Source organism: Centropristis striata, chromosome 17, assembly GCF_030273125.1.
Source record: "Centropristis striata isolate RG_2023a ecotype Rhode Island chromosome 17, C.striata_1.0, whole genome shotgun sequence".
Taxonomy (NCBI): Eukaryota; Metazoa; Chordata; class Actinopteri; order Perciformes; family Serranidae; genus Centropristis; species Centropristis striata.
In genome coordinates, this window is record NC_081533.1 from 19104298 (window position 1) to 19125504 (window position 21207).

Genomic DNA, 21207 nt, shown 5'->3' on the forward strand with positions numbered 1-21207 from the left:
ATTATCGGGACGCTTTTGTTACGACAAACACCTGTAGACTTGAGACTGTCCTCCTCCCAAAAAGGACACCATATGTTGTTTGTACAAGCTTAATATGACCCATATTTACATTTACCATTGGTAGCGACCTGTAGGGGCTGTAGTAATTAGGACAGGAACAAAGGAGTAGGTCAGCTGATGTAGTATAAAGATTGACAAAGTCTGCGTGGACAGATTAAACAAAAACAGGACTTTGACCCAGAAGACTGCTGTTCTTGTCCTAGGTAAAGCTTAAAGTCAACATTGAGTTATTTTAACTCAATTAGAGTAACTTTGTAACAAAAAATGACAAAAAAAAACACAAAATGACCAAAAAAAGACACAAAATGACCCAAAAAAAAAAGACATTAAATGACCAAAAAGACTAAAACACTTTAATACAGTGGAGACAGAGCTGACTTCCAAAATGATTTGCCGTCCCCAGAAATCATCTCGCGACCCCAATTGGGGTCGGGACCCCAAGGTTGAGAATAGCTGGGTTAGAGGACTTATTGGTAAACCCACAGGAAAGATTTTGTGCTTTTTGTTTGCTCTTTGTATCACAGTAAATGGCTGATAGAGTTGCCATCCATGTGAAAAAGAGGTAATAAGAAGTACCATCTGTCACTCAAAAGTTTTGGTCTTAAAAACAGTAATCTTCTATCAAACTGAAGCACCTACCGGTCTGTGCGTGCAGTAAGTAGTAATATTAATCACTAATATTAGCTATGTCTGCATCAAATCATTGTGTATTATACCGTAAGCAATTTTCCTGGCCTCTGCTGTAGCAGACCTTCCTCAGAGATGCCCTTCAGGGAATCATTATCTCGGTAAAACGCCACAAGGGGGTTGAGTGCTTCCATCCACTGCCTCTTTAACCTGCATCCATTATTCAGAGACAGTCTAGTGGAGTCAGAACTACAGGGAGACCAAAAGAAGCCACTGATGTCTCACTCTTGCATATACAGATGATTAGGAGCTGCGTAATAGCTGAAGATACAACCATTATTAATATTTTACTGTGTTTGCACACGCACACAATTGCAGTGAATATAAAAAAAGTTGAGTATGCATGTGTGCAACTGCATGGCGAACAGTGTTATGCGTTCCCTTGGTGACTGCAGCGTGTTTGTCACATTATGCTCAAGTTGTTTTCCATGTTATAACGGTAAGGCAATCTGCCACATGTAACTGGATCCCATTTGAATGGAGAGAAATGAATGAAACATGTGACAAGGTGTGATTAGTGATCCACCAATCTTACTGGGTGTTTGTTGACAGATGGGTCTTTTGTCAAGGTAATTTGTTGAACAGAATAACCAGGTAGATAATTACCTGTTGCTTTTGTGGCGATTAGAGCCATTGTTGTGTTTAAAACATCCTAATAAAGAATATTCATTGCTCAGTAGGGCAACCAAGGGGGCTCATTGTATCTAGCTGACCTGAGGCAACATGTTTTTTTTTTTTAGTTTAAAAAAAATAGTTAATTCCTTATTCAACACTTTGAATGGTGGTGCATGTTAAATATAGCAACTCTTAAAACAACCAAATACAAATTTGGATGTAATTCCCTGCAGTTTCACCTAAATGTGCAAATACAAATCTGGCCTCATTTTTGTTAAATTACAGCTGCATATAGGCTCAGTTGCATCAGATTAGACCACTAGTCATCCGGGATGCAAATAAACATGATAGGGTATTAAGGGGCTGGAGCGGAAAGGGGAGTGACGAGGGTGTTGTATTTCATGTCAAACCACCTGGAGAGGAGACACTTAAGGCGCGCTGGTTCAGGGTGCCAGCAGCAGAAGAAGAGAGTCACTCAGAGAAGGCCACGCCACTTGACTGACTTGATTAACTTTATTGGACTTAAAGACTTTGAAGCAATGGACAGCAGGATCAGACCGCTTGGCCTGGCCGGGCACACCGCCAACCCTCTCGGTGGCTTGCAGGTGCCCCATTCCCTCCTGCGCCCTCCGCCTCTCTTCCTCCGGGCTTGTAACCCCGCGCTGGAGAGGGGTTACCCCCGCACCCCGAAGTGCGCCAGATGCAGAAACCACGGTGTGGTGTCCGCGCTGAAAGGCCACAAACGCTTCTGCCGCTGGAGAGACTGCGTGTGCGCAAAGTGCACTCTGATCGCGGAGAGGCAGCGGGTGATGGCCGCGCAGGTGGCACTGAGGAGGCAGCAGGCTCAGGAGGAGAGCGAGGCCCGGGATCTCCGGCTCATGTACACCAGCTCAGGGATCGGTGGGGAAACAGGGATCCCCCAGGCGTCACCCGTGGGCCCCGGGGTGCCAGCAGCTACCAGCAACACTGCAACAGCTCCAACTTTTGATGTTTTCGGAGCAGAGAATCAAAAAGATGGTAAATTAGAAATAACAAGTTTTACTTTGGAGATAATTTCATTTGTTATTATTGCTTATTAATAGCAAGTATAGTCTGATTACATTATATTAGGTTTATTTGCAGTTTGTGTTACATTCTAGTAATCCCAAAATATGTAATTTACTTTCACGCACACAGAACTTTACGCACGTGATTTTAAACCACTTGTTTTTCTTTTGTCCATATTTCAGATGACAAACTGAGCAAGTACAACTTTTATAACGGATTCATGGGTCGACCCCTCTTTGCACCCCACACCGCACGGCTGCCCTCTCCGGTGGACAAAAATGATCTGTCCCCAAACAAGGACAACGCCACTTCCTTCAACGATGGCAGCGCGAGTCCATCCCCGGTGTTCGACCAGCGCTCAGACCACTTAGAGAGTCCGCAGAGGTCTCTTTCCTCCTCGGATCCGGAGTCCGGCAGCGAGTCGGAGAAACCGAATAACTACCGGAGTCTGGACCGAGACCCCACTGATATCATGGCCAAGATTTTCCCCCATCAGAAGCGGGACACCCTGGAGACTATGGTGAGAACGTGCAAAGGCGACATAGTCAGATCCATTGAACTGGTGTTGAGCTCCAAAGAGAACAAAATCGACTCTGATAGCTTGTCACTGTCTAGTCACACACACGCTCCCAGGCCTTCTGTTGGACTGCCTGGAGCGCTCGGTGCTCTGGGGAACAAGTCTGCCTTCTCCCCGCTCCACATGCCACCGACGGCCGCAGGGGGAGACGGTCTGTACGGGCTCAGCCCCCGCCTCGGGGTCAGCCCCTTACGGCTGGCCTATTCCTCTGCAAACGGTGGCATGGCAGGTTTTATGTCACCATACGTGACGTCCGGACTGATGCCAGTGTTTCCACTGCGTCCACCCTTGGACTCATACTCCTTCCCCGGCATGATCCGAGACCTCTCTTACCTTCAGAGCAAAGAGTCACTTTACACAAGACTTAACAGTGAAAAATGACAAATGAAAATCTGAAAAATTATATTCTTTAGTTATTGTACATTGGTTTTCAGGTTTACGTTTAAGCCACTATTAGATAAGGGCCTCAAAGCCAGTTAAAGTGCTGATGTTGTTTTTGTATATGTTGTAAAGATTGTTTATTATTAATAAAACTATCAGAAGGTGCCCTTGGTTTATGTTTTCATTTATTTTAAAAGGCCTACAGCCATGGAAAAATTATTAGACCACTCTATTTCTTCAATTTCTTGTTACTTTTAATGCCTGGCCAATCTAGCCATTTCCCATGGTTTTCTTGATAATGATTTTGGTTATTTTCAAGAAAACCATGGAAAATGGCTAGACATCAGCTCTTAAATTAAACTCTTATGAGCTATATTTGTTGTTATCATTATATTTGTCCAAACAAATGTACCTTTAGTTGTACGAGGCATTAAAATGAACAATAAACTGAAGAAAAATATCTATCTATCTATCTATCTATCTATCTATCTATCTATCTATCTATCTATCTATCTATCTATCTATCTATCTATTTTTTCATTAAATGTGATAAATAAATCAACCAAATTCATATGTTCATCATATGAAAGTAAACAGGCTGAAGGTAATTATACCATTCTACACGAGTGCATTGACTATTTAGTCAGTTTGTTTGCCATGGTAATGACTGCAACCACTTGCTTTTTGACAAGATGTCACAGTAGGAAAAGCGCAGGTGTAAATAATAAAGTGAACGATGGCTGAATTCCACTTGGCTGCTATGATTTGAGGGCCCTTTTACTGTGCATTTTGGCTCGATGGATGTATGGCTCTCTGTCATCTTCACTGGCACACTTTAATTAGTGTTATTAGTAACACCTGCTCTTCTGGAACTATGACATGTCAAAATATTTACTGTGGAAATGGTATAATGGGAGTATTTGATAGAATATCCTGACTACCTGTTGTTTAAATGCTGGTTATGGGTGGTCACAATATGCATCACCTTACCTGACATGCACTCAGAAACTAGAAAATTTGAAAGGTGTTTATTTGGAAATAAAGAGAAATTCAATTCACCAAAAAAAAAAAACCTCACAAACCGCCTTACATTTTGAAAAATATCAATACAATCTAAAATATGTGTGTATATTTTGACAAAAGGATAATATACAAGCATTCAGGTAAAGAATAACAGCACATGCAGAAACACACACTAGTGATAAAATAATTTAAAAAGAAATAAAAACAAAATCTAAAAGATAATAACAAAATAAATGAGCAAACAACAACTGTGGTAAACAGGTGTACTATATTAAGTACACAGATTGAGTCAGTAATAACTTTTTCAAATGTGAAATGTGTATGACTTTTTTGTTGTTTAATAAACGTATGAATTTAAGTAGATATCTCGCTGAAAGAAATAAAGTCTCAAATACATTTTTCTCAGTCGCTTTGGTGCATTACTCACATCACTATTAACACTTGCACAACAGTTAGTCCAACCTCCACAACAATTAGTCATTTGTGCACATTATAGTAGCAGTTTCTCATTCATTCCAACAAATTACAAATGCTTTTGGACATGCATCAATTTCTTTCATACAACTCTCTGCTGTTTTATAACATTATCATTTGCTTATGTCATGTCAGTCAAAATTAACTATACTTATGAATGCTGGATAGCCATTCCATATAAAACTTACAGTCCTCATTTCATTGCTTGAGTCATTACATACAAAATGTTGAACTACTTGTCAAAATGTATCAAGCTAATTTTATACATTTTTTTCCTAAATCTTTCTTTTTCCCTGAAAATGTCTCATGAATTGAGCAATTTCTCTCAGGTGAACCTCAGCTTTCACTGCAGAGGGTGGAGATACTTTCCTCGCTGCATTGCCAGAGATAATATTGGCTGTGATGTAGATGGAACTATGTGGCCAGACAGAGAGGAACGCCTGGATGTGCATGAATGATTTACAGTACTATGTATGTTCAGTTCTGTTATATACTGCAATATTGTTTACTGTTTTGCACAGCTCTACCCAAAGGGAGTTTATGTTTGTTGTAAATGGGTAAAGGTTTATTTTTTCTCTTGCACAATGCTGTGAACATATTAGAATTGAAAATAGCATATGCAATAAAAATGTGAAACATACATATTTAGCTCACTATATACAGTAATGTGTAACTTTACTGTAGTTTTCAAATGGCTGTGCAAATAGTAAATGGTGCTGTCTGGAGCATGTTCAGGAAGCATCACCAAGATCTGACTTTTTTGCACTGGAAAACATTTACAGAGTAAACTGTCATAATGAAAACATTACAAAGCATTTTGACTATCTTGTTCATAAACAATGATGTCAGGACTTTTCATCTTGATGACACTGACACTTTCATTGACACGAATACTTGCTTTTGAGGAATGAGCTATCCATTTAGAGCAAGTGACACATTTTTGCAGGTTATCAACTATTTTTTGCAGTTTGTACTAATTGTTTTGAGAAATTAATTAACTGTTGTGCAAATGTGAATAGTGACGTGAGAAATGCACCAAAGCAACTGAGAAAAACTGTAAGAATTTGAACAATTGCATTTCGGAGGCAAAAGCCATTCTCACTCCTGATTGGTCAACGGAATCACATGCGGCTCAATAGAAACCCAATAGAAAGTCTCAGAAGCGTCACATGACCGCGTGTTTCAGGAAGTCAGAACATGGCCAGTTTAAATGTTTGAAGCAGATATCATGAGTTTGAAACCGCTTTGAGCGGGTTTTTGCGAGGCAGGAGCGAGACAGTCTACAGTTGTGCCATCTGACATGCGTTTCCACATTATTGTCGCCGCTGTCTTTTGGTGTGGTTTCGTAGACTCGCGGAAAATAAGAGGAATATCTTCGTCCTGTAAGTTCACTGTCCCCTTCGAGCTAGCATGAGGCTAAGTAGCTGTCATCATATCTGCAAATAACACTGCATGGTGCAATGTGCTGAGACTGAAATAGCTCTTTAGCTTCAACACAGACAACATGTTGCAAGTTCCTATGAAGTTGTCATCCTTCCAGATAGATTGTAACAACTCTACACAGTGGTTAAATCGTCCTCAGGCTGGTAGCAATGACACCAGACAAATGCATACACATTTTTAATAGTTCCAACAGCATGTCTTTACATACTCTGGGCTTCAGCATCAAGCTTTTATCCTGAAATAAATGCTATCGAAACCAGAGTCCACTTATTTAGTTTGGTTACATTTCAAGCTGCATTTCAAGGTCAAAATGCATCAGTCTGTACTGTTTTTATTCTGTAACAGACAAGCGGTTCTACAGGGAGAGAAAGTCATTTCTGTGCATTGATGGATCGAAGATGATCCCCTTTGAACAGGTCAATGATGACTACTGCGACTGTGAAGATGGCTCTGATGAACCAGGTAATGTTGAGCTCCGTGGGAGAGTGGGTGTCTGTTTACCAGTGTTAACAAACTGTGATTCACCACTGTGACCTGTGCACTGTTATCAATTACTGCACACTGAATGTCTGTTTGTGGAAAATAACATTTGACTTCACATTTTGGAGAGGTTTTTTTTCCAAATGGAATTTAAGTCATCGATATTTTTGAGAATTTCAGTCGCAGCAGACATATTAGTTCCCCAATCTCACTTGTTCACCAATCTGGAGATAATAATGGGTTGCACTTTCTATCAAATAAAGTCATATTTGCACACAAACGAGCCTTATGCTATACAGACTATATTAAAGCCAGACAGACAAAAATAGGATATATTTTCCAATGTTTAACGAACAACCTTAACACATTGCTGGTACACAATAAGCTACTGAACATATACACCCTCAGACCGTTTATAACAAAAAAAAAACCCATTATAGATCTGTTTTTTCAATAGTTTCAGTAGTTTTGATGCTATTAAACTGAAATTGTATCATTTTAAATATATGGTATCCATAAACTATCAATACTTTGATGAGCTTAAGCCAGCCATTTTCTGCTCACATGACACCTGTCCATTAATTAATATTTTCCATTTATTTATTTTAAGTATCATGTCACATCTTCGTACCCTCTCCCTCACAGGATTGTAAAATTTATAAAGCCTTTTACAAAACATCATCATCATAAATCATTAACGTCATCCTATTCATCACCAAGTCATTAATCATTCAAGGATCTCTTTATAAATATCACCATGTAAATATGTTCCTAGGGGAACCAGCATGGAGTATGACATAAGCATAATAGGCTTTCCTACAGACTATTTAGTTATTGAATTGCAAGAAAACCTGAAATGTTGTCATATATATTGATCTTGAGATATATATCATGACAAGATTTTGGCCATATCGCCCAGACTTAATCTGCCCCTTTCTGCTGTTAAACTGTCCCATACTACTGGCTTCAGTCCAACCCCTGATATTATCAGCAACAAAAGTATAAGCAGCCAAACAAACTGCTTTACTCATTACAGACTAATTGGGCAGAAAAAAAACATTGCCTGCTAAATATGTAACTTCCTGCAACCAGGAGGTAACCAGTAGGAGGTACAGTTGAAACCAGAAGTTTACATACACTATATAAAAAGACACACATGCTTTTTTTCCTCTTTTTTTGTTCTTGAGTTGATATGCACATTTTGGACCAAAGCACGGTATGATGGCTGGACATTCCCATGTTGTTTATACTTTGGTATAATTATTTGAACAGATGAATGTGGCACCTTCAGGCATCTGGAAATTGCACCCAAGGATGAACCAGACTAGTGCAAGTCCACAATTCTCTTTCTGATGTCTTGGTTGATTTCTTTTGACTTTCCCATGATGTTACACAAAGAAGCAGTGTGTTTCAGGTGTGCCTTCAAATACATCCACAGGTGTGTCTCCAATTAACTCTAATGTTGTCAATCAACCTATCAGAAGCTTCCAAAGACATGACAGCATCATCTGGGCTTTCCCAAATTGTTTCAAGGCATAATAATGTTAGCGTATGTGAGTTTCTGACTTTGAAGAAAGTAATAAAAAATTGTCTAAAAAAACCCTTCCCTCATTATTCTGGCATTTAGCAAATAGAAATCATTTTGGTAATCCTAACGGACCTAAAACAGGAAAAGTGATGATTTCATGTCAGACAGTGAGTAAAAAAGCACATGTCTTTTTATATAGTGTATGTAAACTTCTGGTTTCAACTGTAATGGTTCCATATTCTAATTACCACCACTATGTTTTTACTCGTATTACTTGTATTTATATTATATACTTTAATTTACATATCTTATTATTTATTTTATTTCTTTATTTAATGTTTTTATTCCCTTTACTTTTGTGTAAATGTCCCCCTCATTGTATTTCATTATTGTAACTAGTGCAGTGCCCGTAGGAAGTATGTATTCGTATAGTTGGAGATTAAGTAGATTTTTCAGTTATGGCCAAATGAGGTTGTGTATGAAAGTGGGATGTACAATGAGGTGTAATACTCTTGTGTAGTGTTAATAAACAAAGTGTATATTGGGTAATACATGGATGTACATTGAGATATAAAGAGACACAGAAATAGTTATTTTAAGAAAAATAAACTTAATCACTCAACATGGATAGACATATATACAGACACAGATATAGGAGGGAATAAGTTTACATGCAGCACAAACAGATGGATGTGAATAATGTGACTAAGGGTTATTAGGTGTGTTGTGGAATGTGTAGATTGATTTAACTATTGTGTTTCATATATTATGGCTATGCAGACCACTCCAATGTCTGCAACTCCATAAAACACTTATTTTTCATAAGGTACCACACCATCCAGCACATACACATTGAACATTGATATTTGCTGGAAACTACTCGAATATTATTGGAAAAATCGAACATTGTAGAGCACTTTAAAACTCCTAAAGATAGGTAGGCTAAATAGACTTACAGATGAGATGAGTCAGGGTGGAAATGCAGAGCGTATTGTGTTACTGACCAGGTGTAGGCCTATCACACAATGGGGCGGAGCTCCCCTTAACCCTTAATAGGGACTCATTGAAATACTTGCAAATTCCAAATTTCAACCCTAGAGAATATTGGAGGATGTTACATATTGCCTGAATATTTTGAGAAAAAAGTTTACAAGATTAAGGTGTCAAATCTATGAGAAAAATGTGCAGATTTATGAGATTTAAAGTGGTGAATCTGTGCGAAAAAAGTAGTTTTTATCCCCACTTTTGTCTCATAAATCTGCAACTTTTTTCGAGCAGATTTGCCACTTTAAATCTCTTAAATCTGCACATATTTTTCTTGTAGATTTGGCACTTTAATCTAGTAAATTTGCAACCCCCTCCCCCCGGTTTGTATTTTTATTCATACTTGGCCTTAATATGCCGTCATAGTCAAGTTCTCCTCGTACAAGTCCATATGGTTCTATGACCAAACAGAGAGACATGGGGAACCCATTTTGATATCCACTGAAATTACCAAATATAGTTCTTCGCCCAATAAAGGGTTAAAGCCGTCCGATCGGAAACAGTGCAATGCCGCAACACGTCGTTGTAAATAATGATATTTTGAAAAATGAATTAAAAAATCTTCAAAATCGAGGATGCACACCTTCATGCCATGCGCAAACCACGTACGAAATATGAGGTCAGACACACACACACACACACACACACACACACACATACGCACATACGCTTCTTGCATTCATAGATAGATTGTTGTACAGAGGAAAACAATCCCATACATCAAGTTATGGATCCAATTTCAAAGTATGTACAAGTGGAACATTGACACTACAACAAAATGCAAAGTAGTAAACCCAGGTATTGCAAAACAGCGGCCCTTTTAAACTCTTCTTCTTTACATATCCAAAATATGATTAAAATGTTGTCATAGTTTGCAGTTAAGCCAAACTGTAGATCACTTCCACAACAAGATGCTTGTTGTCTCCTAGTGCAAACAACTTTATAAAGCACACTGCTGTCACTTCTAATCATGCGTTTGAGGCACTCTTCATTTCACTTTTAAAGGAATACGTCACCTGCAAAATGATCATGTGTTTATCAATTACTCACCTGTTATGTTGAATTGTTGAAGAGAAGAAAACTTTTCTTCTACATGCCTCCATGAAGAATCCAAAAAACAGAGTAAATCCTTGACAAATTTAAGTAAATAGGGGCCTTGTTTACCTACAGCAAAACTATATAAAAACATCCATTCACAAGCTCTTCCACAACCCACGCAGTATAATCAAAGTCTCACTTATTCAGTCAGAGGCTCACTATTTCCCAAACATTTAGTTAAGGGCCGAAATACATTTCTGATCTTCTGCTTAGCTACAAACCATCCAGAACTCTCAGATCATCAGGGACTGGTCTGCTCTGTTCCCAGAGTCAGAACTAAACATGGAGAGGCAGCGTTCAGTTTTTATTCACCACATATTCACATATCTGGAACAAACTCCTAGAAAACTGCAGGTCTGCTGCAATTCTCGGCTCTTTTAAATCAAGACTGAAGACTTTTCTGTTTGTCACTGCCTTTACGGCAACTTTTACTCCTTTGATATTTGATATATATATATATATATATATATATATATATATATATATAATCAGCTCACTACAGCTACTTTTTTTTTTTTCCTAAATATTTTATCTGCTCATTTTCCATCTTAAATTTTTGTATTTCAATGTCATTTTACATATGTCTCTTTTAAACGATTTTAATGTTTTGTGTAAAGCACTTTGGGTTGCCCTGTTGTTGAGAGGTACTAGACAAATAAACTTGCCTTTCCTTGCGTTGCCTTTTGCTCAAACCTTAATATTTAAAACCCTTACACTGTGTCTTGGTTGAGCAGAAATAAAGCTTGTGCACGATTCATCCATGCACATCCAGATGAGTAGTGTTTTAGGAAGCATTTTAAATCTGTTTTTTTTTTGGGGGGGGGGGGGGGGGGGGGGGGGGGGGGATTCATCTTTTTGGGGATTTAGTGTGCATACAAGTGGATAAATGATACTTGGATTATACTGCACTGGATGTGTGAGGCTTTGTAAACAGATGTTGTTATATAGCGTTAAACACAGCCTCTATTTACTTAAATTTATCAAGACATTTCTCAGTTTTTGTATTCTCAGTTTATAGTGGAGTAATGTGAGGAAAACAACATTTTCTTCAAGAAATGAAAAGGTAACACATGTGGGTAATTGATACGGTAATAGGTAATTTTGCAGGTGAAGTATTCCTTTAAACAGGTGGAAACACAGGCTTTAAAAAAAAAGAATCATTAAAAAACTAAAATTAAACACCAGCATCATCTGGGCTTAAAGTGCCTGTTTACTACATTAAAAGCTGACTACTATATATAACTGTTATCAGCCACTGTGCATGTATTATAAATAGTTTTTATTAGAGTCATTTCTTTGTGGAAGTAAGTTTATCATGCAGTGCTAACCTCTGCTCCTGCCCCCATGTAGGCACCTCCGCCTGTCCCCGTGGCCGATTCTACTGCACCAATCTGGGTTTCCGCCCACACTACATCCCATCATCGCGTGTCAATGATGGCATCTGTGGTAAGGCATTTTATATATATCGCATTATATTGGATGAAATAACGCTCCCCCGAGAGGTGACTTTCATAAACTTTACAGAAGCTCGAGTGAGGCAACGGATTAACAATGTTTTCTGCTTCAGCGTTTTTCAAGGACAACAAGGGCAGCTCTCCGAGCGCTGGAGTGATGAACACATTTACTCTTGCAGAAAATGAATCGCTGTCTGATTTGTTCAAAATAGCTGCTGGATTGGTTTGATGCCAAATGTGCCGTGCATGTCTTGCAACTTTTGTCATTTGAGAGGTTTTAATCAAAGTAAGTTCACATCCATTTTTGTTAGCTAGGAAGTTGTTGTGTTTGCTTTTTATATGGACAAATATGGACAGGAATTCATATTTTACATGATGTCAAGAAGCTGACATGTTGGTGTACAAACTGTCACTCCTTCTGTAGTACAAACAAACAGATGAAGTAGACACAGCAAACAAAACATGGCTCTCTAACACGCGCATAGCAACGTGCGCACGCTCACTCTCCTCACAGTTTTCCTTGAAAAACATCCTGTCCTTTTCCTCAAAGCTTGTCTCCATTCTTTCCTGTAAAATCTGCCACGCTCTATGCCTAATCAGATAGTTTTCAGCCACCCCTTCTCACTTTTGTTCTCCAGTAGCGCCCCATTTTGGATAAAATCAATACATTTCGTCGCCGACATCTCCTCTCTGTCACCAGCGCTTTCAGCAGCGTTCGACAGCCAACGTGGGTAAAAGATTGAAGCCATGAAAGAGCATGAGTAGAATAATTCTCAAAGCCCCCTTCTCCTTTTCCTCCCTCCTTTTATTCTCCTCACACCTGTCTTCTCATACCTTCCCTGCCTTGAGCGCAGCCGTTTAATAGCTAACACGTTGTCGCTTTTCCTCATCCACTGGTTGTTGAGAGATTTTCATGGGCTTCCCTTTTCTGAGCTGTTAAGCTCTCGTTCCACCGGTCACCAATGTTGTCTGGATAATTGGGAAATATCACACTGTGCCCACTCTCTGGGGTGAAACATCTGAGGAGAAAGCCAGATCTGAGCACTTACAAAACACCATGCAGCTGATCTTTATGAGTGGCTCATCTCAAGAGACACGCTCTGATCTAGAGAGAGAGAGAGATTTAGTGCAGATGCAAAGATCTGTGCTGCGTGCCAAATCGCATCATTTTTTCTTTTTGCTTTTAGTACGTACCACAGCTGCCCTTACTTAGTATATTGGGACTTTGTCGCAGCATTGCAGCTTGAACTATGACCCTCTTGCTTATATATGCTGTGCAGGGATTGAGGGTCAGATAGCCAGAAAAGTATGCAGGCTTGCAAGCTGCAAAATGCAAAGAGATGCAGTAGGACATCCTGGTACTTTTGGCATACTGCATTTGACTTCTATGTCCACTTTGATCATACTTGACTAGATCTTTGGCAGGAACTTAACAGCGTTTTATGATTATATACCAGTAGAGAGTTGACATTATGAGCAACAAGTGACACAAGCAGCAAGGACACACACAGCATTTGCAGTGACGGATGACAAGCCACTCACACCGGTGCCATACGTCAAAACGAACATGGATCACTAAATCGTATGGTAGTATGAGTATTGGAATGCACCAAAATCTTCACTGAGGTTAAAGATAAGCTCTGTGAGATATAAGGCTACAGCACAAATACTGAAAAAAGGGGAAAGCCATGGATGGATAAAGAGAACTCGATACAATGTTGGAGGCGGGGCCCTGTTCATTCCTATGAAAGCTGCTCAGTGGTGAATGAAGCCAAAAAAAGTTTGACCTTCTCTGGGAGGTCTCAGCCCCATTTACATGAATAAACGAAAATCTGGTTTTGGCTAACTTTTAGGGTATAATTATTTAAATAAGGGCTATTCAAGCGTCCACACTGGGGAGTTGATGCACCTAAAATAATAATAATAATAATGTGCTGATTTACGGACATCTTTTACAGTTTCTATGCAAAAAAGTATTTTTGGGCTCCAATGCATAAGGTGACAGACATGGAAGATTTAATCACATGGTCTAGTCACAATGGAAGGGAAGAAAGATGTTTCCCAAATTGTCTAATTGTTTCTTGAACCTATGATAATTTGTCTATGAACAGACGGAAAACATAGAAAAATATCCATTATAATTATCTAATAATATCAGTTAACTACCATGTTTGATTAAAAAAAAAAAATGCACATTTGAACAACTGAAACCGAGTATTTGGCATTTTCTCTTGAACTTACTGAAAAGATGAATCAGTTGTCTGGTTGGGCTGGCGTAAACATTTTTTTAAACCGGTTTGACATTAAGCCAAACACTGGGCTGCATGTGTGTCCCAAAATTTACCACTAGGTGTTGCACTCGACTCTTAAAATCAAAAGTCTAATCGAATCAAGCATTTGGAGAATTGCGACACACCTGATAACCCAACTGGACAAAAAAAACTGGTGATCCATCCAACTATAAAAGTTGCTGATCAATTTTCTGTTGATTTGATGAATCAATTTATTTACTAGTTGTTCCCACCCTAATCTAATTACACCATGTCTGTTTTTTTAAAGAATTAATTATGTGTAGGGTCGCAAAGGGGTGGAAAATGTCTGGTAAATTTCCTGAAACTTTCAAAGTCAAGCTGGGAAATTTTGGAATATTCAAAATAAAAAAAACATGACATTTCAACATAATATAGAATTTCATCGAGTTTTAATTATTTGATTGAACAATCAGTTATTTCATTGAACAACGAACACATGAATGTTGAGTTTTACTCATCCCCCCGACCCCACCCATTCAAATATTAAGTAAATGACCCCCCCCCCCCCCCCCCCCCAAACATCCCAAAAAAGTCACATTCAAAATGTTAAATGAAAAGAGCACCTCTCCCTTCTAAAAGGCCCCATTCAACATGTAAATGAATTGAACATGTGATGGAGGAATGCACAGTGCATGTAGGGGGTGTGGCCTATGTAGGGATGTGGCCTATATAGGGGCGTGGCCTCTGTAGGGGGCGTGGCCTCAGTATCCCTGAAGTGAGCAGTGTGCATGTGACTGAGAAATAGCAAAGATGTTCAAGTGTACTTGCATGAAATTTGGTTGTTTTAGTCAAGATTATGCTAAAATGTATTTCCCCACTACATTTAGGTTTCCTGTTAAGGGCCAACCTTCAATTCAGTAAATTCCTGGTTTATTCCAGTTAATTCCCATACCTTCCAGTTAATTCCCATGGAAAGTTTCCAACTTTGAAAGTACCCAGTATTTTGCAACCCTATTACTGGTATCCGTGGCGTCCATTGGATCGATCCCAATGTCTTTAGCTGATGCCCTCACTTTTCATAAAGTACCAAATGCTGGTCAAAGTTTTCATGAATCCAGTGAAATATCTCAATATGTAATATGTAAATTGCCACAACATTTTGTTCAGACATTTGTGGTTCCTGGGGAATACGTGTAATAAATCTAATCATAATGACTTCTACTCCTTAATACATACTCCTTCTTTAGACGCTTTATTTTTTATTGTATTTTTATTGTATTTTTATATTTTATTGCTTGAAGTATGCCTAGGTTGTTCTTTTTATTTAATTGTGTTATTGTCTCTGTGTGTAATGCTGCTGCTACTCTGTAATTTCCCAGCTTGGGATAAATAAAGTCTATCCATCTATCCATCCATCCATCCATCCATCCATCCATCCATCCATCCATCCATCCATCCATCCATCCATCCATCCTGTTTATTCCCGAAAATTCTCATGGAAAGTTTCCAACTTTGAAAATTTACAGAATTTTGCAACCATAATTCTGCGTATGTCAATTGGTAATGACAATCATGTGCTGTACGTTAAAAAGCTAAAGGTTGGAGTGGCCAAATGTTCCCTTTGTGGGTGCAAAAAGTGAGTGAAACTAATACCGGAAAAGGATTATTTCATAGTTATAATAATGTATTTTAGTTGAGTTTTAACTTTATCCTTTGTTCCTTTCTATTGTCAATTGATGAATCATGTAGCGTAAAGACATGTTTTCTCTTCTCTCCTTGCTAATATCCAATGCTCTTCTCCTGTTCTCTTCTATGTGCATTGGACTGGTTTCTCCGGTGTCTGGTGCCAGATTGCTGCGATGCTTCAGATGAATACAACAGCCACGCTCGCTGCCAGAACACTTGCTGGTCAGTTGAATCAAAACTGAGATTCAATATTTGTAAAATAACACATGCAGATTTTGACTCAAAATATGGCATTGGAGGCCCACGCGTTGCTGAAGAAATAAATATTCAACCAGTCTTTTCTATTTGGGAAATGTATCAAACAGTGCATTTTGGGCAAAACAAAAAATCAGATTTTCTTAAATCCCAGTTGTCTTTAACATCAGGGTGTTTCTCAGTGTGATAGACTTGCTGCTCTTGTGTGATAGTGACTCATTCACTGTGCCACCAGGGGGCATGGTGTCACTGTGATTGAAAAACTTGTTGTACTTCAGACCTGCTTTTGTAATGTATATGCATCACAATTTTTTTTGAAGAGTTCATCCATGATCAAGACAGATCTGACTCCCCAGCTCATTACACTTTTTCTTTTCACACTCTAAATTGTACTCTCTATAAATAACACCATGCAGAGGTGTTTCTCATGCAGATAATTTAGTTTCTATTGGACATAAATAACACACTGCATCGATGGTAGCTCTGCAAATACATATATATTTTCAGCAGTGCCGGCCCCTGCCAGCTCATATTTATCTTCTTCTCTGAGCTGCAGAGATTGACCATACTATGATGCTGAAATCTAGCCCGCTGTGTAAATGTAACTTCTAATATCGTAACCCACTTCTTTTGTTGACAGTCCTCTGTTTTTTTTCATTCACTGCCATTCGCCTAAAAGCCACATACAAGCAGAGTATATCTCATTATGTTTTCACAAGGTCCACACTCATATTGTGTTTGCCAGACTTCAAAAACAATTTAGTTCAGCCACAGAGCATCAGCCCCCGTCTTATTTACTCTTCTATTTTCCCATTTGGATTCCTGCTGCATTGTGGGGCCCTTAAAAATTGGATTGCGCCATCTCAATGGCCATAGCAGGGGTGGCTGATGTTTTCTCAGTAATGACGGGACTGTGCATCCTCCCTCTCGCTCTCTTCCAGGAATCTGGGACAGAGAGAGAGAGCATATGTGGAGGGCCAGATGAGGACCTTGGACGAGGGTTTGCAACTCAAGCAGCAACTGATTGAGGAGGGAGTGCTGCTCTGGAGGGAGAAACAGGTACACTGAATTCTGCTGAAGTAACTACTACGGCATGATGTGTCGTAGTAACAGGATATAGTCATCAGGGTTTTCTCTAAAAAGCTTTATCTTGTTTCTGTTGTGACAAAACCAGTGACTTTCACTTGTGTTTCTCGCTGCTTTTCACTTGACCTGCACAGAATATACACAAGGTTCATTAAGTGCTCTATATATAGTGTATGGTGGCCTATATATTTTAACTTAATCCCTAGATCAGTAGAAAGCAGGTGACCTTACGTTGTTGAGAAACAGAAACGCCCTGAACAGACTTCAAGTAAAAAAAAAAAACCCAAACTGCAGCAAAAAACACATGTTTTATTTGATCATAATTCTAAAAGGTTCTTTAGTTTCTGTTTTCTTCCACAGTCGTGAAATGATATGGAGCTGATTATCAAACAAGCCAAAATATTCATATGTCGACTGTATCTGTTGGGAAATATTGTGGTGTAGCTCAACTTATTGATTAAATAACAAATCGACTGTGAGATAATTAATATATACCCAATCCTCATATTGAGTCAGCGGTAACTGGAACACAATTTGTTCCAATTGAGAGAATTGTTGGCAAGTGATCAGGTCTAAACAAATACCTACACTGCATTCTGTAGTCATTTCATTTTACTTAATATATTTGATGAAATGTATTAAATATAAATGTGTCCTTTATTTTGAGGCAGTTGTTTAAATAACTTTAAGATAAAAATGTTTGAGATGGAATCTACTTATTTTGATCACATTAAATTTAAACTTTATGTGTATGTAATTCTAAATCAAGAGAATTTTGAATGAATCCAACACAATAGATTTAGTCCGTTTTTAATTGAGAGGCACTTCCCGCTGCAATAGTTTGAATAGGTTGGAATAGCTAAATGTCTAGCTTCTGTAAATGCAAACTGGACCAAACCCAAACATTAACAGTTTATTTGTATGAAAAAATCACAATCACAGTCTGTTGCCAGAGACCATTGCCATCAACATGCGACATTTGCTACAGATTCATATATTTTTTAAACGAATTTCTGGCTGCTCCTCCTTCAGTGAATTCAGTTCAGTGATGCACAATTAGGGTGCAAAATTCCAGAATTTTCAACATTTTAAACTTTACGTGGGAATTTGCTAGGAATTCATGGGAATAAACCATGGATTTACAAAATTGAAGTTTGGCCCTTAACGGGGAACTTAAATATAGAAAATATATTTTAGCACAATCTTGACTACAACAACCAGATTTCATGCAAGTACACTTTTTTCATTTTTTTCATTTAACATATTGAATGGGATTTTTGGGGAATTTTTGGAGGGAGTCATTTTACTTAATTTCTGGAATGGGTCTGGTCATTCATGTTTTTGTTGTCCAATGAAAGAATTGATTGTTCAATAAAATAATTAAAGCTTGATAAAGTTCTACTTAAATATACATCTGTTGAAATGTCATGTTTTTATTGCATGTATGCCTGCTTATGACAAAACAAAATGTTTATATTTATGTTTCCAGTTCCCATAAATTTCCATAATTCCCATGGAAAGTTTCCAATTTGGAATATTTTCCAAATTTCCTCAGTCAGACAATTTACCGGGAATCTTTCACCCCTTTTGATTTCTTTCAGACAGTAAAATAATCCATAATTCTTTGCTTTTTATAGCAAATTCTGATAAAATAATCTGGTAATTGTACATTGTATTTAAAATAGAAGTTTTAAAGATACATTGCTTAATACCTTAACACATTTAACCAACTCCTTGCAGATTCAGTATTGTATTTTATCGAAAAGTGTTGTCTTTTAATATTGAAAAAAGACCTCAACGGCGACATTTATGGCTCTCTAGTCAGCGTGCTGTGCTCGGTTTTCTTTTCTTATTCTGTGTTTATAGGTGAATTGCAAACCAACCAATTTTAAAGGTGCTAATTTGGCTTTGTATTATCAGCTCTATTTATATGCGATAATTTAATACTTGAAATCTTACACAATAATATAAATGTCCCATTATCAGCCAATATTGATCTAATCTGTCATATTTGGTTGCAATTTTTCATCCAAAAAAAAACAAGTTTTGCCTATCTATGCTTCTACAAAAGTATGACAGAATACACCTACAATGATCCTAAAATCTACCAGTGAGTTCAACTACAATGTACGGATTTAGTTTCTGTTATTCTCAATAGATTTAATAAGTTTTCATCTTGGGTACTCGCACCGCCACTCAGTAGCTGCAGTGTTTATACCTGGCGTGCTCGCTAATACGCTTGATTGATGGGGACACTGAGGTTAATTTGCTTTTATAGTATATGTTGCGCTCTGAGTATTCCTGCTTTAAATGAGCAGCTTGTGCCTTATGATATTGTTTTGACCATACATGCTAATGACATCTGCTGCTACAGGCGTCTGCTGTGCAGTTTCCAACACCAACCTTGGCCTGCTGTGAAGTTAGTTTTCATCATGTGTCTGTTCTCCAGCTCAGAACAAACAAAGCATTTCTACAGCCGCTAATTCACTTGCATCATTGTGTTTTAGTTCATGAATTTATGCCTTTTCTTAGTGAGTGTCCTCCAATTTTAGTATAACAAGCATGTCAGTAGGGCTAGACCAGCGATCATCAACTGGCACACAGTTATTTCAGGCCCGGCAGGATTTCACAAACACATATTTTTCCGCTGAAACTTGAACACACCATGTAAAATCAACCGATGAAGAGCTTCATTTATGCTCCATGCCTAGATAAACCTGAAATTAAATTGACTGATATCACCGCCAGCTAGCCAAACACTGTAATAAACTGCAAAACAAACCCCAATCAAATTCATGAACAACTAAACCAAGTTCTCATGTGTTTCATTTATTTGCAAATATACTTGTCTACAAATCCACTGTGGAATTTTAGATAATTTAACTGTACAATTCTTGGGGGCCCGAATAATAGCCTAATAAATTCAGAAAATGCAGGGAGGAAAAAAAATGTGGTATTCATCATATTTACAATGACGTTTCACAGTTTTTAACCATCACTCCTCAGTGAACTGCCTCCTTGGTCGAAGTTTGAGGCATTTTCTAGTGAAATATCTAGTTATTATTCTGGATTTTTCATGTTTGTTAGGAGTCTGTTGACACTGATAGGTACATAAAAATAGTATGAATTTAGTACGAAAGTGAAAATATTGAACAATGATAGGCTAACTTACGAAGACTGTATTAGGGCCAAGTATGAAAAATAAATAAATACGGATCCAGTGACGAAGACAAAACACTATTTTTCCAACATTTTTTCTCATAAATCTGCAACTTTTTCCTCATAGATTTGCCACTTTACTCTCGTAAATTTGCAAGTTTTTTCCTCAAAATATTAACTCCCTCCCCCGGATCCGTATTTTTTATTTTCATACTTGGCCATAATACACTGTTGTACTGACTAGGCATAAGTACACTATATTTTTTTTTATTTGAATGTTCGGCCCCCACTGTGTCTGGCCCCTAGCCCAGACTTCAGGCTCATTCCATACTAACTCATGTAAACCTCACAGTTCATGGCATGGATTTTGTGGAAAAAAACAGTGTGACACTTTTGTTAAATTTTTGGGACTGTGCAAAATCCTACACCTCTGCTCAAAATACCTTTTCAGTTATGAATTGTTGAAGTTTGGCTCTCAGTTATCATTTATTAAATGATTTGTATTAGGGCTGGGCGATATGGCCCTAAAAGAATATCACGATATTTCAGGCTATTTTTGCGATAACGATTATTCTTCACGATATTACAAAATACTTAAAAAGATATAGAAAATATGTTTTTATTAGTCTGTATAAATAAATAAAAATCTAAAATGTAGTGTGAAGTGCAAATCTCAACAGTTGCCAAATACAAAAATGTTTTCTCAAGACTCTTGAGTATGAACAAATAATAAAAAATAACCATTTAGGGGTTCCGGGGGCATATTTTAATGACATTTTGTAAAGGAGAATAAAGGTTCTTCTATGTTTTATTTAAGGCATCTTATTTTGACAGTCTTCTTGTAAGTTCTGTGGTGGA

At 38.0% G+C, this 21207-nt stretch overlaps 2 protein-coding genes across 2 annotated transcripts in view; both read left to right on the forward strand.

Moving 5' to 3' along the window:
• Window positions 1-1827: 1827 nt before the first annotated feature.
• On the forward strand, window positions 1828-3541 carry LOC131989679 (doublesex- and mab-3-related transcription factor A1-like). Its single transcript, XM_059354982.1, has 2 exons — window positions 1828-2379; window positions 2592-3541. The coding sequence occupies exons 1-2, from the start codon at window positions 1902-1904 to the stop codon at window positions 3365-3367; spliced, it is 1254 nt and encodes a 417-aa protein (XP_059210965.1). The 5' UTR covers window positions 1828-1901; the 3' UTR covers window positions 3368-3541.
• A 2518-nt stretch (window positions 3542-6059) lies between these two features.
• The window catches only part of LOC131989755 (glucosidase 2 subunit beta-like), a 176554-nt gene continuing 161406 nt past the window's right edge, over window positions 6060-21207 (forward strand). Inside the window, exons 1-5 of the mRNA XM_059355074.1 lie at window positions 6060-6246; window positions 6653-6769; window positions 11808-11903; window positions 16014-16071; window positions 17046-17163. Of these exons, the coding sequence (XP_059211057.1) occupies window positions 6165-6246; window positions 6653-6769; window positions 11808-11903; window positions 16014-16071; window positions 17046-17163 (471 nt within the window). The 5' untranslated portion in view covers window positions 6060-6164. The remainder of the gene's footprint in view (window positions 6247-6652; window positions 6770-11807; window positions 11904-16013; window positions 16072-17045; window positions 17164-21207) is intronic.

Excerpts from the sequence above, each read along its gene's own strand:
- LOC131989679 (XM_059354982.1), top strand. The coding sequence starts at position 1,902 with ATGGACAGCAGGATCAGACCGCTTGGCCTGGCCGGGCACACCGCCAAC. Across the intron at positions 2,380-2,591 it reads AGCAGAGAATCAAAAAGATG|ATGACAAACTGAGCAAGTAC; the intron begins GTAAATTAGAAA and ends TCCATATTTCAG.